Source organism: Ovis aries, chromosome 8 (genome assembly GCF_016772045.2).
Source record: "Ovis aries strain OAR_USU_Benz2616 breed Rambouillet chromosome 8, ARS-UI_Ramb_v3.0, whole genome shotgun sequence".
In the NCBI taxonomy this organism is placed as follows: Eukaryota; Metazoa; Chordata; class Mammalia; order Artiodactyla; family Bovidae; genus Ovis; species Ovis aries.
Genome location: NC_056061.1, coordinates 91,595,324 through 91,610,011, shown reverse-complemented (window position 1 = coordinate 91,610,011; position 14,688 = coordinate 91,595,324). Strand labels below are relative to the sequence as shown.

Genomic DNA, 14,688 nt, shown 5'->3' with positions numbered 1-14,688 from the left:
CCTGAGCACAGGAGCTTCACCTGTGCAGCAGGATTCTCTTCTGAAACACTGCCTGAGTTGCTTCTTTTACTCCGGTTCCATTTCCCTAATTCCAGCTCATAGCCACACTGGTCCACTCTCTGCTGTGTTTCAGAAAACAAGTATCTGATCTCGCCACACCTCCACTTGCTATCCCATGCCTCCTAAAAGAGGCTAAGAACTAAGTCCTGAACTCTCTCAGCACACAAATGCTTGCCCTCTGTGGCTGGACCTAACTTTCCTGGACTCCCCTTGGAGGAAACCGGGTGAGATGCCAGGCCACCACGCCCAGTGGGTATGGGGCAGGCATAGCAAACGCAGCCAGGATGTGTGAGGAGGAGCCCAGACTGACAGGTGCAAGGCACACAGACGGAAGTGAAAGCCGGGGACCGGCAGGAGCCAGAGCAAACAGAAGCGAGCAGAGAGGGCCTGGGATGGTGCCGGAGGCGTGGCAGGGGACTGCTCTGCGTCCTGGGCTGAACAAAAAGCAGATACCACCCAACTCTCGAATGAGACCCCGAGCAGGGCAGCTCCCTCTCAGACTCTTCCATTCTCCCACTTCCCAACTCCTGACCATGACGCGTCCCTCTCCCGGTGCCGATGGACTTTCAGAGCCCAGGGAAGGCGGGTACGATCTTGTGACGCATGGAAGGCTTGGGCTCAAACTCGGGGTCTACAAGAACTAGCTGTGTGACCACTGCAGACATGTCATTTAGCCTTTGCACACCCACGGCCTCACGTGAGCAGGAGACCAGGGCGTCCAGCAAGAGCTGCGTTAGCGGAGACAGTGAGGAACAGCCGAGAACCAGGAACAACTACGCAGAGGTAGTCGCTGGAGAGCCAGCGGCGCGACCACACTGAGCACAGAAGCCGAGCGCAGACTGGGCTCCGTCCTTCCTCTGCCCGCCTTTCTCCTCGGGCCGCGCTGAGGCCCATCCTTCTCCAGGCTGACATGCTCCACCCACCTCCCACTGCTCCTCGGGACCTCCACGTGCAGGTCCGCCTCCAACCCTCCTCCAATGTCCATTCACATTCTTTTCCCTCTAGAAAGCAGTTAAGAATGTTTCCAGGTAGAATACATTTCTTAATGCTTTTTCACCTATAACTCTCTTGAAACACGTACCACATTCGACCTCTCACCTCATCACTATGATAAGAAGCTACCCTTTCTGTCACAAGGCACGTGGCAGAGAGAGGGGAAGGGTCCCTGCAGTTGTGCAGGACGGAGAGGAGAAGTCACTGACAGATTGTAGAGACAGAAGAGGCGGAGGACACTCCCTGAGACCACGGCAGGGCAAGACAAGAACCAGCAAGGCCAGGCCCTCACAGGACCCCCTGGTCTGGAAGGAAAGACCTGAACCGGAGAGGACATTCTGGGGGCACCTGCGGCAAACATCAGTCTCTCACACAGGGTGAGCGGCCTCTCTGGGTGTGAAGGGAAGGCCCAGCAGGCAACGACCCGCGGAGGGGCCGGAGGGCCGTCCAGGAGAGGGGCAGGCAGGAGGGGCAGGTACGGCTGGAGCAGCAGGCAGCAGCCAGGACGGCGGCCCGCTCTGTGCAGGTCACTGCTTCGCTCGAAGAGCTAGCAAACGCAAATCAGGGCTTTGTTTCTGCTTGCAGCATGACAAGGGGGCTGGAAGGGACAAAAGCCTGTTTAGGGAGAGTTCCCAGACGTCTGCAGCCATCCACACAGGGCGCTGAGAGCCCAGGGTGGTGAGGGCCACTGAGCAGATCAAAGGAGCAAAACTTAAGAGAGACTGGTTATGAAAAATGAGAGAGACGTTCCCAGGTTTTTAACTTGGAAAGATGGTGACACTCGACGCAAGAACAATGAAAAGCTGTGACTGAAGTCCTATTTGGCTCCACACTTGCTGAGATGCCCCAGGGCATTAGTGTCCACACGCACCTCCTCTGTAACCCAAGGATAACGAGAGCTTTCGATGAGATAATAGCTACACTGCAACCAACCTACACCGAGCGGGCAGTTCATGAACAGTGGCCTTCCTTCAAAACTATCAAGGCTCTGTATCGTTTTCAGGACTACATTCAAACCCCTAGGGTGGCAGGCAGGAATATCCACCGTCTGGCTCTGTCCTTCCCAATTATCTTCTGCTTACTTAGCCCTTCACACCCCAGGCCTCAGCTACTTGTCCAGGGCTCTGCTGAGGGCACAGGTCCCATCTTTGTCTGTTCACAGCAAACCTCAGCCCAGGAAGGCCTGGCTCCAGTTGTAACTACTCCTCTGGGGGCTTCTCTCTGTCCTTAAGCCACAGCTATCATTCTCTTCAGATCCCTAGCGCTCTGTAACAGCCACGGAACAACACAAGGCAGAGCCCACAGCGTAGGTTTTCACATGTATCGTGAAGCTCCTAGCTAAACTCAAGGGTTTGGCTCTGTGGCCCTCACCGTGTCTTAACCACTGCAGGCAGTCAATAAATATTCACTGACAAATCCATCACTGGGTACATTTTCAATCATGACATATTAGATTCGGGTGGGCACGTCCACCTACCTTTAAGATTTCAGGATCCGAAACCACAGTTACTTGATGTTTGGCTTCAAGCCCCATATTTACAGGGTCTTCTTGTTTAACTTCAGTGTTTGCACACACGGCTGCTTCTAGGTTACATTCAGGGTCTGTACCTACAGGTAATTTCTGCCTGGATTCAGGGTCCATACACATGGGAACCTCTTGCTTAGATTCAGGATCTGAACTCATGGATAGTACCTGCTTGTCCAAAGTTACTACATCTTTAGGTGTTTGGATAAACCATGGAGATTTCTGTCCTGGCAAAAGATACGATGCTACTCCTTTATAAAAAAGAGCTTTGTTTGGTCCCAAAGGCAGCATCTCTTCCAGCTTTTTCTCACCTTGATGCAACCGAAGAACTTTAGATATGTGGTCTGCTACAGCTAAGATAACATTACCTTTTCTGTCACAGCTCTCTCTCACAGAGGCATAGGAAGTCAAGCACTTGTACCGAAAGCTCTCGAACATGCCTTCTGGAACGACATCATTGCCAAGCAGGCAGGCCAGCAGAGGCAGGTCGGCCAGGCGGAGCCCGAGGCTCTGAGAGAGCTTCTCCCGGCAGAGCATGACGGTGTCCAGACTGTCCAGGGAGAGCTCACTGATAGAAAAGTAGGGACAGGTGTCATAGATTAAGTAGTCAGTGTCTTCTCCAAGAATCCCAAGACAGTTGTTCTGGAAGCCGTAGGAGGCCACCTCGTAGTCGGCCTCCTGTAGCGAGCACAGAGTCTCCTGACCCAGGGCCTTCAAAGCAAACCGTGTGAATACGGCCAGCCCGGACGGGATGAAGAACATGTTTCTGCCTGGCTGCTCCCTGTGGGACTTGATGTGGTGGAAGATCTTGGCTATCTCCCTATTGTTCTTGAGTCTGCGTTTCACCCACTCGCCTCTCTTGGACTGCTCCACCATGCCATCGAAGAAGAAGATCAGCTTGATGCCAACAGCGGTAAAAGCGCTCACGAATTCTCGCAAAGAAGAGTAGTACTCCCGCCACTGCCCGCCGCAGACCCAGGACTCCGGCGTGTACCAGTACCTGAGGCAGCACATGGCGTCGACCACAACGGCGGGCGTCCCTCCGGGGTGCTGGCTCCGGTGGCGCTCTGCCAGCTCCTTGAAGTTCACTACGGTGCACACATGTGGGCAGCTACTTGCCACAAACCCATGCAAACCTCTCACGCCCATAATGGAATTCCTGGGAAGGATCTAAAAAGGAAAAGAAATGAGTAAATACGGCGTCACCGTGACACACGGCGCCTTTCAAAGCACACAGTCAAGGCTTCGCGCTCCCTCCGTCCTCAGCACAGCACAGGGCACACCGAGCTCTCGGGGGCCTCCTCGCTCACCCCCGGGGCTGGACCCGAGCGAGGCGCCGAGTCGGGCTCTGACCCGGACAGTGCGAGGCAGGGCTCTCTCTAGATTTTCACTATGACTGTTACTCAAGAGATTTCCCAACGAAGTTTGAAAACAGGCTAATAGTTCACAGAAGTGCTGCTTCCCACCTAGGAGCGCAGACAGAAGTGAGTCCTGAAAGCTTAACATGCAAACCGATACACACAACACTGACGTTTCCCAGAAGAGTTCCGCTGAGAGAAAGGGGCGGGACCGAGGCGCGCACGCCGCCGCCAAGCCCGGCGCCCGGGCAGCCGCGGGGGCCAGAGCCGCCGCCCGGGCAGCCGCGGGGCCAGAGCCGCCGCCCGGGCAGCCGCGGGGCCAGAGCCGCCGCCCGGGCAGCCGCGGGGCCAGAGCCGCCGCCCGGGCAGCCGCGGGGCCAGAGCCGCGCGGGCGACGGCGGCGGGGCAGGAGCGGGGGCCGACGCTGCGCGGGCAAAGTGACAGACCCGTGCACGACCTTGGCTGTGGGGTGGCTTCACAGGTAACCACAGGCTCGAAGTTTCCCGCACATCACTATATCTCAATAAAGGTGTTAAAAAGATGATGTGAAAATTCTCTAGGCCAAATATCCTCAACATTTGAGATGATGACTGACTGACTGTAGATGAAAAACTATCTGTTCTAAAACGTAAAAACACACAAAATAGTTCGAAGAGTTAGAATTCACAATCCGGAAAAAAAAAAATTAAGCAGAGTCCTTTATACGAGTATGATGTCCTTGCACATAGTAAAAGACACCCACTGGTGGTCAGACATCTTTTATCTCAACAGCCTATTCTTCTCATCAAGGCTTCATGTCCTCTGATAAAACAAAACAAAAGAACCCTTATCATGCAAACAGCAGCAGAGAGGAAATGGCCCTCTCTCAGGCCAGGGGCTGAGGGCAGACACCCCAGCTGCCCCCACACAGCAGAACGAGCTCACCGCCTACGAGACAGCACTGGGCACTCAAAACACACGTCAAAACCACCACGGTGGGTAAAAATTATAAGCCCTATTTCACAAATGAAGAAATAAGCAAATTACTAGGCTGGGAAAAGGCCCCCTTGTGGATTCCCTTCTAAGAATGTACACCTGTTAATGGACAGTGGCCTCTAACAGAATTTAAAATTATCTACTTAATTGCTCCTAATAATAAACATAGGGCTTGCCTGGTGCCTCAGACAGTGAAGGATCCACCTGCAATATAGAAGACGTGTGTTCGAGCCTCGGCTTGGGAAGATCCTCTGGAGGGGGTAATGGCTTACCCACCCCAGTATTCTTGCCTTGCCTGGAGAAATCCATGGACAGAGGAGCATGGTGGGCTACAGTCCATAGCGTCGCAAAGAGTCGGCCATGACTGAACTTCTCCCTGGTGGCTCAGCAGTAAAGAATCTGCCTGCCAATGCAGGAGACATCGGTTCGATCCCTGGATCAAGAAGATACCCTAGAGACAGAAATGGCAACCCACTCCAGTATTCTTGTCTGGAAAATCCCACAGACAGAGGAGGCGGGCAGACTATAGTCCACGGGGTCACAAAGAGTCGGACATGACTTAGTCACTACGCAACAACAATAAAGACTATCTAAACGCCGAGTGGACACAAACAGCACACTGAAGCTGAGACCGAGTGAGGCCGCCTCAGTAAGCACGATGGACCCACACTCCCAACCACTGCAGATCCTGCCGGCCCTGGGCTGGCCTGGGAAGCTGTGCGTGTTTCTGATGCAGAAGACGGACTTCACAGAACCCCCTCAACCGCAGGTTCGTTCCCAGGCACGCCCCTGGGCCTGGCGGGAAGGCAGCCTGTTTCAGAACACAAAGAAGGGCTGTCAGACGGAACAAAACCAAAATGGATTTTTTTTTTAAAAAGGAAAGGTTTGTAGACGATGAGAGGACCCAAGGCAGAGCTCGCCCAGCGGGCGTCTGTGGGGCCCGCGGGGAGGAGGCCACGCGCGGGAGGAGGCGAGGAGGCCGCGCGCGCGAGGAGGCGAGGAGGAGGCCGCGCGCGCGAGGAGGAGGAGGCCGCGCGCGCGAGGAGGAGGAGGCCGCGCCCGCGGGGAGGAGGAGGAGGCCGCGCGCGCGAGGAGGCGAGGAGGAGGCCGCGCCCGCGAGGAGGCGAGGAGGAGGCCGCGCCCGCGAGGAGGCGAGGAGGCCGCGCGCGCGAGGAGGAGGAGGAGGAGGCCGCGCGCGCGAGGAGGAGGAGGAGGAGGCCGCGCGCGCGAGGAGGAGGAGGAGGCCGCGCCCGCGGGGAGGCGAGAAGGAGGCCGCGCGCGCGAGGAGGAGGAGGAGGCCGCGCCCGCGGGGAGGCGAGGAGGAGGCCGCGCGCGCGAGGAGGAGGAGGCCGCGCGCGCGAGGAGGCGAGGAGGAGGCCGCGCGCGCGAGGAGGAGGAGGAGGAGGAGGAGGAGGAGGAGGAGGAGGCCGCGCGCGCCAGGAGGAGGAGGCCGCGCCCGCGGGGAGGCGAGGAGGAGGCCGCGCGCGTGAGGAGGAGGAGGAGGCCGCGCCCGCGGGGAGGAGGAGGCCGCGCCCGCGGGGAGGAGGAGGAGGCCGCGCGCGAGGAGGAGGAGGAGGAGGCCGCGCCCGCGGGGAGGCGGGGAGGAGGCCGCGCGCGCGAGGAGGAGGAGGAGGAGGCCGCGCGCGCGAGGAGGCGAGGAGGAGGCCGCGCGCGCGAGGAGGAGGAGGAGGCCGCGCCCGCGGGGAGGCGAGGAGGAGGCCGCGCGCGCGAGGAGGAGGAGGAGGCCGCGCCCGCGGGGAGGCGAGGAGGAGGCCGCGCGCGCGAGGAGGAGGAGGCCGCGCGCGCGAGGAGGCGAGGAGGAGGCCGCGCGCGCGAGGAGGAGGAGGAGGAGGAGGAGGAGGAGGAGGAGGAGGAGGCCGCGCGCGCCAGGAGGAGGAGGCCGCGCCCGCGGGGAGGCGAGGAGGAGGCCGCGCGCGTGAGGAGGAGGAGGAGGCCGCGCCCGCGGGAGGAGGAGGCCGCGCCCGCGGGGAGGAGGAGGAGGCCGCGCGCGCGAGGAGGAGGAGGAGGAGGCCGCGCCCGCGGGGAGGCGAGGAGGAGGCCGCGCGCGCGAGGAGGAGGAGGAGGAGGCCGCGCGCGCGAGGAGGCGAGGAGGAGGCCGCGCGCGCGAGGAGGAGGAGGAGGCCGCGCCCGCGGGGAGGCGAGGAGGAGGCCGCGCGCGCGAGGAGGAGGAGGAGGAGGAGGAGGAGGAGGAGGAGGAGGAGGCCGCGCGCGCCAGGAGGAGGAGGCCGCGCCCGCGGGGAGGCGAGGAGGAGGCCGCGCGCGCGAGGAGGAGGAGGAGGCCGCGCCCGCGAGGAGGAGGAGGAGGAGGCCGCGCGCGCGAGAAGGAGGCCGCGCCCGCGGGGAGGCGAGGAGGAGGCCGCGCGCGCGAGGAGGAGGAGGAGGAGGAGGAGGAGGAGGCCGCGCCCGCCAGGAGGAGGAGGCCGCGCCCGCGAGGAGGAGGAGGAGGAGGCCGCGCGCGCGAGGAGGCGAGGAGGAGGCCGCGCCCGCGAGGAGGAGGAGGCCGCGCCCGCCAGGAGGAGGAGGCCGCGCCCGCGGGGAGGCGAGGAGGAGGCCGCGCGCGCGAGGAGGAGGAGGAGGCGCACAGGCTCCAGGCCGCCGCCTCGCCCACCCGCAGACCCGCCTCGCCTACCTGCCTCGTTTGCCTCGGCTGCCTTCCCTCGCTAATAAAAAAGCCATTTTTGTTTCAAGCGTTTTTCTACTAAAACTGCCAAGTGGCGACACTGAGTTTCATGAAACACTCTCCTCTATTTCGCAAGAAGTCGGGCTCAGCCTCTGCTTTCGTTCCATTCAAATGGTTTTCCTCCTCGCTTACCTCAGTAGTAAAAAGCTCACTATTTTCTTAAACAGGTACTGGTTTTTCCTGTATTTTACACTGCCAATTTCTCAGTTTGAATCACAAATTACCTTAGGAATGTGCTCTTCTACGGTATTTACAAAGAACACTTTGGATAGGTAAAGATTTGGGAACTTGGGACATTAGAGGATGCCTTCTAGTATTTCAGGTCCCCAAAGCGTGAATGCAGCGTTAACGCAGCGTTAACGTGCCATCAATGCTGTGTGTGGTGTGAAAAGAAATGCTTAAAAAGAGAATCTGTCAATATTACCTTGTTCAATAACTTTCTTCTGTTTTTTAAGCCTTTTATTTCTAAGAGCATATACTAAGGATTTACATTCTTTAAAGGTAGTTTTTAAGATGACTGCAAATATATATATACAAAATACACATTGTAAAATCACATATATATACACACACATACACACCTAGAAAGTTTTACTTATTCTACCTGCAAACTATACAGGGAACTGCCATTACCTAGATAACTACTGTTTGGAAAGAAAACAAAAGTTATTCTCGTCAGGGAGGAGTCTTGCTACCCAAAGGAGAATCTGGGGATCCTGCCCATCACTGTGGGCCTCGCGGCAGGTGTCACCCCATCAGATCCCTATCGCCCAGCAGAGTCAGGTGCGTGAGGCCCGGCACGCATCTGTGAGGGAGTGACAGACGAAGGCACCACAGGGCAGGGGTGTAAAGAGAGACCGGGAACCAGCAAGCTTACAGACTTGGCTGCGGACAAAGCAAGACTACCAGCCGGAGTCTGACCTGGAGAGAAGGCGTCAGGGCAGGACAGTTTAGGAAGGAGCCGGCAGGTGCACAGCGGGGTGGGGCAGGGGCTGCACAGGGGGACCGGGGGAAGCCTTGCTCTGGCCATGCCCAGCTCAGTCCCGAGGTCCAGGGTGACGAGCAACTGAGGCCTGGAGAGAAGAGGTGAGAAACCCAGAAACTCCTTTATTTACCATCTTTCTACTGGCCACACTTAGAGAAATGGAGAGGCAGGCCTCAGTAAAAACACATACACCCCCACCTGCCACTGAGAGATCAAAGGTGATGCACGGAGGGTCACTCAGAGCACAGGACAGTGGGCCCACGACAGCCCTGGGCACGCCCTCATGGACCATGAACAGCCTCGGGCACACACCCCACGGATCCACGACAGCCCCGGGCAAACACCCCATGGACCCACAGACAGCCCCGGGCACACACCCATGGACCACGGACAGCCCCAGGCACACTTCCCACGGACCCACGACAGCCCCGGGCACACCCCCACGGACCCATGAAAGCCCCAGGCACACCCCCATGGACCCACGACAGCCCCGGGCACACCCCCACGGACCCACGAAAGCCCTAGGCACACACCCACGGGTCCATGGACAGCCCCGGGCACACACCCATGGACCCACGGACAGCCCCGGGCACACACCCATGGACCCACAGACAGCCCCGGGCACACACCCATGGACCCACGACAGCCCCGGGCACACACCCATGGGCCACAGACAGCCCCGGGCACACACCCATGGACCCACGGACAGCCCCGGGCACACACCCATGGACCACGGACAGCCCCGGGCACACACCCATGGACCACGGACAGCCCCGGGCACACACCCCACAGAACAGCGTCTGCAGGACAACCAGAACCAGCAGCTGTGGCCGCGTCAGGGACACCTGGCGTCCCAGAGGTTCAAGGCATAACAGTCAAGGTGGAAAGACAGCACGTGTGCAAAGGCACATCAGTGAGGAGAGGGAAGACAGGAAGCTGGTGCCGAGCACATCTGAAGAGCTGGCTGCTAAGCTGGCTGACAAATCAGACCAATATGCTACAGAAGCAAAACCATAACCTCTCGATAGATCTCTATCAGACAGAAATAATGTCTCTACAAGACAGAGATCTACAAATTGACACGCATCATCATGATATTTGGGCTGCATCAAGAGGAAACAGCAAACTAAAAGAGAGATGGACATTCTTTTAGAAACCTGAACTATCTCAGGGGTAACTCTTGGAAATGGCCTAGGATTCGGGGAAGGATGCACAGTCCTCCTTTGTCCTGGCTTCGTGTCCGAGTCTTGGGTAACTGCTCTCAGCGGGAGCTTGCCGCCTGGGCCTGCACCCCCTCATGAGGCCCCCAGAGCTTGAAGTGGAGGGTCTGAGGTCCACTCTCTCCTCTTCCCCCTGAGAGCCCCAGCTAAGAGGAACTTATAGGGATCCTTACTACACAGCAGGGTTTAAGAAAAAGGACTGAAAATTCAGAGATGACAATGTGTCCCAGGCCAGGCAAGACACAGCAGCTGCTCAGCGTTCACCGGAATTCACAAGTGCAGCCTCAGGGCAGCCCCGGCGGGGGCCCCACACAGGATGCGGGACGATGGGCCAAGCCAGCACCCCTGTCGCCACTCCAGCGGATGCGAGCTGACCGAGACAGACAGGGCCCTGCCTTTGGCAGCGTACACGCTGGCAGGAAAAGCCCCAGCAAGCGGTCGTCACTGGGGCATCACTTCAAGACAGACAAAAGCAGACAGTGTGAGAGATGGTCAGCAGGAAGAGGCAACCCATCCTGGGATCCGCAAGGACCACCCGAGGAAGGGGACGGCACCCGGGGAAGGGGACGGCACCTGGGGAAGGGAACGCCACCTGGGCAAGGGGACGTACCTAAGGGGACGCACCTGAGGAAGGGGACGCCACCTGAGGAAGGGGATCCACCTGGGGAAGGGCGTGCCAAGGGCCTGACAAAGGCAGCCAGGGCAGGTGGCACAGCCAGAGGGAGCAGGAGGGCAGGCGGACGAGAAGCATGAGGCAAGAGCGACAGGGATGCCTTTATTTAGGTCCAGGGTGTCTTTTTATATTAAATCCGTGTTTCTAAGGTGCTTAAAAGATCTGTTCTATTATGCAGTTTAACCTGCAACTTTACTTAGCGTATGATAAATGTATTCTTCAACACAGAATATGGGGGACAAAAAAAACCCAAACCCCTGGGCCTGGCAGAGCCTCTGCTGGAGGGAAGAGTATGGACAGATGTAGCAGGGGGCTTCTGCAACAGCGGCTTCCAAACCCACACATGCGCGCACACTTAGCTCTGAGGGGAAGTGGGTGTCACACACAGCTCTTCAGCAAGGGTACTTTGGAAGCACTGCCTTGCCTGTGCTGTGGAAGAGGGATGGAGGCAGGCCAGACATCCAAAGCCCTCTCTCACTGGGAAGAACCCCAGCTCTGGAGGCATGCAAAGCCCTGTGTCATACTGCAAGGCAAAGAGGCTAAAGAGAGCCTCTGTATCCCCTTCCCCCAGGACACCGAAGGCATGAGGTCCCGCAGCTGCGGACACAGCAACGAGCAAGACAGACACCTAAGACGTGCACCTTGAAAGGAGCCCAGGCTCAGGGTCTGTCGGGAACGAAGCAGACCTGGGCGCGTGCAGACGTGTCCAAGTGCACCAAGCTGTACACAGTGAACCCACAGTGGACGCCCCTCCAGCCCCCCCGGTGCACTGTGGGGGTTTGTTCAGACTCCACTGCGAGGCCTGCATGCCAGCAAAGAAAGCAGGAAGAGCCGGCAGCTGGGGGCAGTCAGCAGTGTGCACTGAGTCACCTGCTGAGGTCACAGACAGTAACAGCACAGCCAGCTCCCCGAACACCACACTTCAGAGATCTGGTGGCGGCTGGGCCCGCAGGGAAGACCACCCCTGGCAGAGCCTGCCCTGGGGCGTGCATAGCCACAGCGCTCCTTTCTGGAAGCGCTCCCAGGCCCAGGGGGCCTAACGGACCAGTGGGACTGAAGCGGCACCCAGAGGCTACTTGACTGCAGCTTTACAGAGCGCCGTACAGGTCAATGAACGCAGAAAAGGAAAATGCCTGCCACCTATAAAAACTTACGCCTCACTGATCCAGAATTCAGAATAAGACTCCAATGTAAGTTTCAAAATTCGTAAGTAAAACTGAAATAATTTATTCATAAGAGACTTCTCAGGCTCTGATTTATCATCTGTGAATCACTCTTCTGCATAATTCTAACAATTAGCTCCAAGTCCACAGTAATGGAAAGGGCACGAGACAGGCGTGCCCATGCTGACACAGGGTTGGAACCTCTGACAGTGGACCCAGGAAACTCGGGGGACAGGAAAACGCCACATAAACAGCAGAGAAGACCGGTGCACGCGCCTTAACAAGCCCTAACACTATGCTCATCACAACAAGGTGTGTTTACAATGTTTACTTGAGATCATATCGCAGGGATCAGGCAAAGTCCCTACACATCTAGCACCTTCTGTTAGGAAAGCAGGGAATGGTGCCTCACTGGTGAAGAATGCAATTCCAACGCAGGGGACCCAGGTTCAGTCTGCTTCAGGAACTAAAATCCCATAAGCTATGTAGTGTGGCAAAAAATATATTTTTTTAGGAAAGCAGGCAAATCCTCTATTTCAGAAAAATTTCCAATCTAAATGTGAGATTTTTCTCCTTAATGGGCAAAAATCCAAATTAAATTATCCAGAAAACTCTGTTCAGAACTAGTATCCCCTTGTCCCGATGGCCAACCACTTTACCATGCATGACTTAAAGTAACTTACATGAAATCTGTACTGGGCCAACTATCTGAGCTAAAGCACTGACGTGGGGAGCATTCGCCACTGCTGTGCACCTTCCAGAGCCCAGCGTGCACGCAGGCGTGCAGCCGGACAGGTGTGTGTTTAAGAGCAGGTGTTCTACAAGAGCTGACATCAACGGACTCCTTGAGTAACACTTGTTTATAAGGAAAAGGGTGCGGAGGACCTGGCTTTTTAGCTAGTAGTGGCCCTGACTTACTGGCTGACTGAAAAGAAGTCACTGACTCTTTGTACACCACTGACTTCTTCATTTGCTCAAGTGACAATGGTTTACCTCTCAATTTGGCAGATTTTAAACTAGTACTATAAAATCCTTTAGTAGTTTATATTATTATATGTATACACATAATTTAAACCTTAAGTAACATGTTTTAATTCTCTGAAAACTTTTCCAACAGAACACCTTACAAAGAAATAGAAAATTACTTATAAAAGCAAATGAAAATGTAAAAGTTATTCACATTTGTTCCTCTATAAAAGTAACTGATAGTGTAAGGATGCCTCACTTTCAAACTAATAAAATTAAGATGAAATTAATTTCTCTGAGTGAATTCCCAGTGTGTGACCCTAATTTCAGTGGAGGTAAGAGCTGCTTTTATGATCTTAATTAAGTGGATTTCCCTTATTTTCAACCTTTTCTTGAAGGAAGTGGCAAGGCAGCAGCAATGAAGCAAATCAAATACATTGTTGCAAACGTTCTGCCCCTTGAGCTCAGCTGTCAATCTCTGACCTCCTTTCTTCCTGAGGCAAGAGCAAACGAAAGTCATGTTCCAACAGGAAGGTGGTCGGCCCCACGCATTCACGCTTTCTTGGCGTCGCTCAGTCGCCAAGCCGTGCATTCACGCTTTCTCTTTGGCGTCACTCAGTCGCCAAGTCACGCATTCACGCTTTCTTGGTGTCGCTCGGTCGCCGAGCCGTGCATTCACGCTTTCTTGGCGTCGCTCGGTCGCTGAGCCGTGCCTGACCCTCTGCCACCCCATGGACTGCTGCGAGCTGCCCTTCACTATGTGCCAGAGTTTGCTCGAATGCATGCTCACCGAGTCAGTGACGTCACCAATCCACCTCACCCTCTGCCTCTCCCTTTTTTTGCTTTAGATCTTTCCCAGCATCAGGGTCTTTTCCAATGAGTTTGCTCTTTACATCGGGCAGCCGAAGTATCGGAGAAGGCAGTGGCACCCTACTCCAGCACTCTTGCCTGGAGGGTCCCATGGGCAGAGGAGCCTGGTGGGCTGCAGTCCTTGGGGTCACCAAGAGTCCGACACAACTGAGTGACTTCACTTTCGCTTTTCACATTCATGCACTGGAGAAGGAAACGGCACCCCACTCCAGCGTTCTTGCCTGGAGAATCCCAGGGACGGGAGGCTGGCGGGCTGCCGCCTGTGGGGTCACGCAGAGTCGGACACGACTGAAGCGACGCAGCAGCAGCAGCCAAAGTACTGGAGTTTCCGCTTCAGCCCTTCCAATAAATAGTCAGAACTGATGTCCTTCCGGCTTGAATGGTTTGATCTCCATGCACTCCAAAGGACTCTTTCTTGGCAAACACCACAGTTTGAAAACATCAATTCTTTAAAGAAGGTGTTCAGCTTTCTTTACAATCCAACTTTCATAGCCATACATGACTGCTGGAAAAACCATAGCTTTGACTATACAGATTTCTTTGGCAATGTCTCTGCTTTTTAATACACCATCTAGGCTTGCAATACCTTTCCTTCAAAGGAGCAAGCATTTTTAAATTTCATGGTCGCAGTCACCATCTGCAATGATTTGGGAGCCCAAGAAAACAACACCTACCACTATTTCCATTGTTTCCCTATCTATTTGCCAGGATGTGATGGGACCGGATGCCATGATTTTAGTTTTCTGAGTGGTGAGTTTTAAAGCAGCTTTTTCACTCTCCTCTTTCACTTTCATCAAGAGGCTCTTTAATTCCTCTAGCTTTCTGCCATAAGGGTGCTGTCACCTACATATCTGAGGTTATTGGTATTTCTCCCGGAAATCTTGATTCCAGCTTGCGCTTCATCCAGCCCGGCACTTTGCATGATGTACTCTGCATAGAAGTTAAATAAGCAGGGTGACAATTACAACCTTGACATACTCCTTGCCCAATTTGGAACCAGTCTGCTGTTCCATGTCCAGTTCTAACTGTTGCTTCTTGACCTGCATACAGGTTTCCTAGGAGGCAGGTAAGGTGGTCTAGTATTTCCATCTGTCTAAGGATTTTCAACAGTTTTTTGTGATCCACATCATCAAACGTTTTAGCATAGTCAATGAAGCAGATTTTTTTCTGGAATTCTCTTGCTTTTTCTATGATCCAAC

At 55.7% G+C, this 14,688-nt stretch overlaps 1 protein-coding gene across 6 annotated transcripts in view; it reads right to left on the bottom strand.

Annotated features, from left to right (window-relative positions):
• The window catches only part of FAM120B (family with sequence similarity 120 member B), a 68,166-nt gene that overhangs the window by 45,398 nt on the left and 8,080 nt on the right, over window positions 1-14,688 (bottom strand). For 4 of the 6 annotated variants that reach the window (XM_060419356.1, XM_060419355.1, XM_060419358.1 and 1 more), the window contains exons 1-2: window positions 5,202-6,250; window positions 2,531-3,748 (exon numbers count right to left, since the gene is read on the bottom strand). In XM_060419356.1, coding sequence (XP_060275339.1) covers window positions 2,531-3,748; window positions 5,202-5,234 — 1,251 coding nt within the window. In that variant the 5' untranslated portion in view covers window positions 5,235-6,250. The other 2 variants (XM_042253764.2, XM_012183304.4) reach the window with 2 other exon arrangements.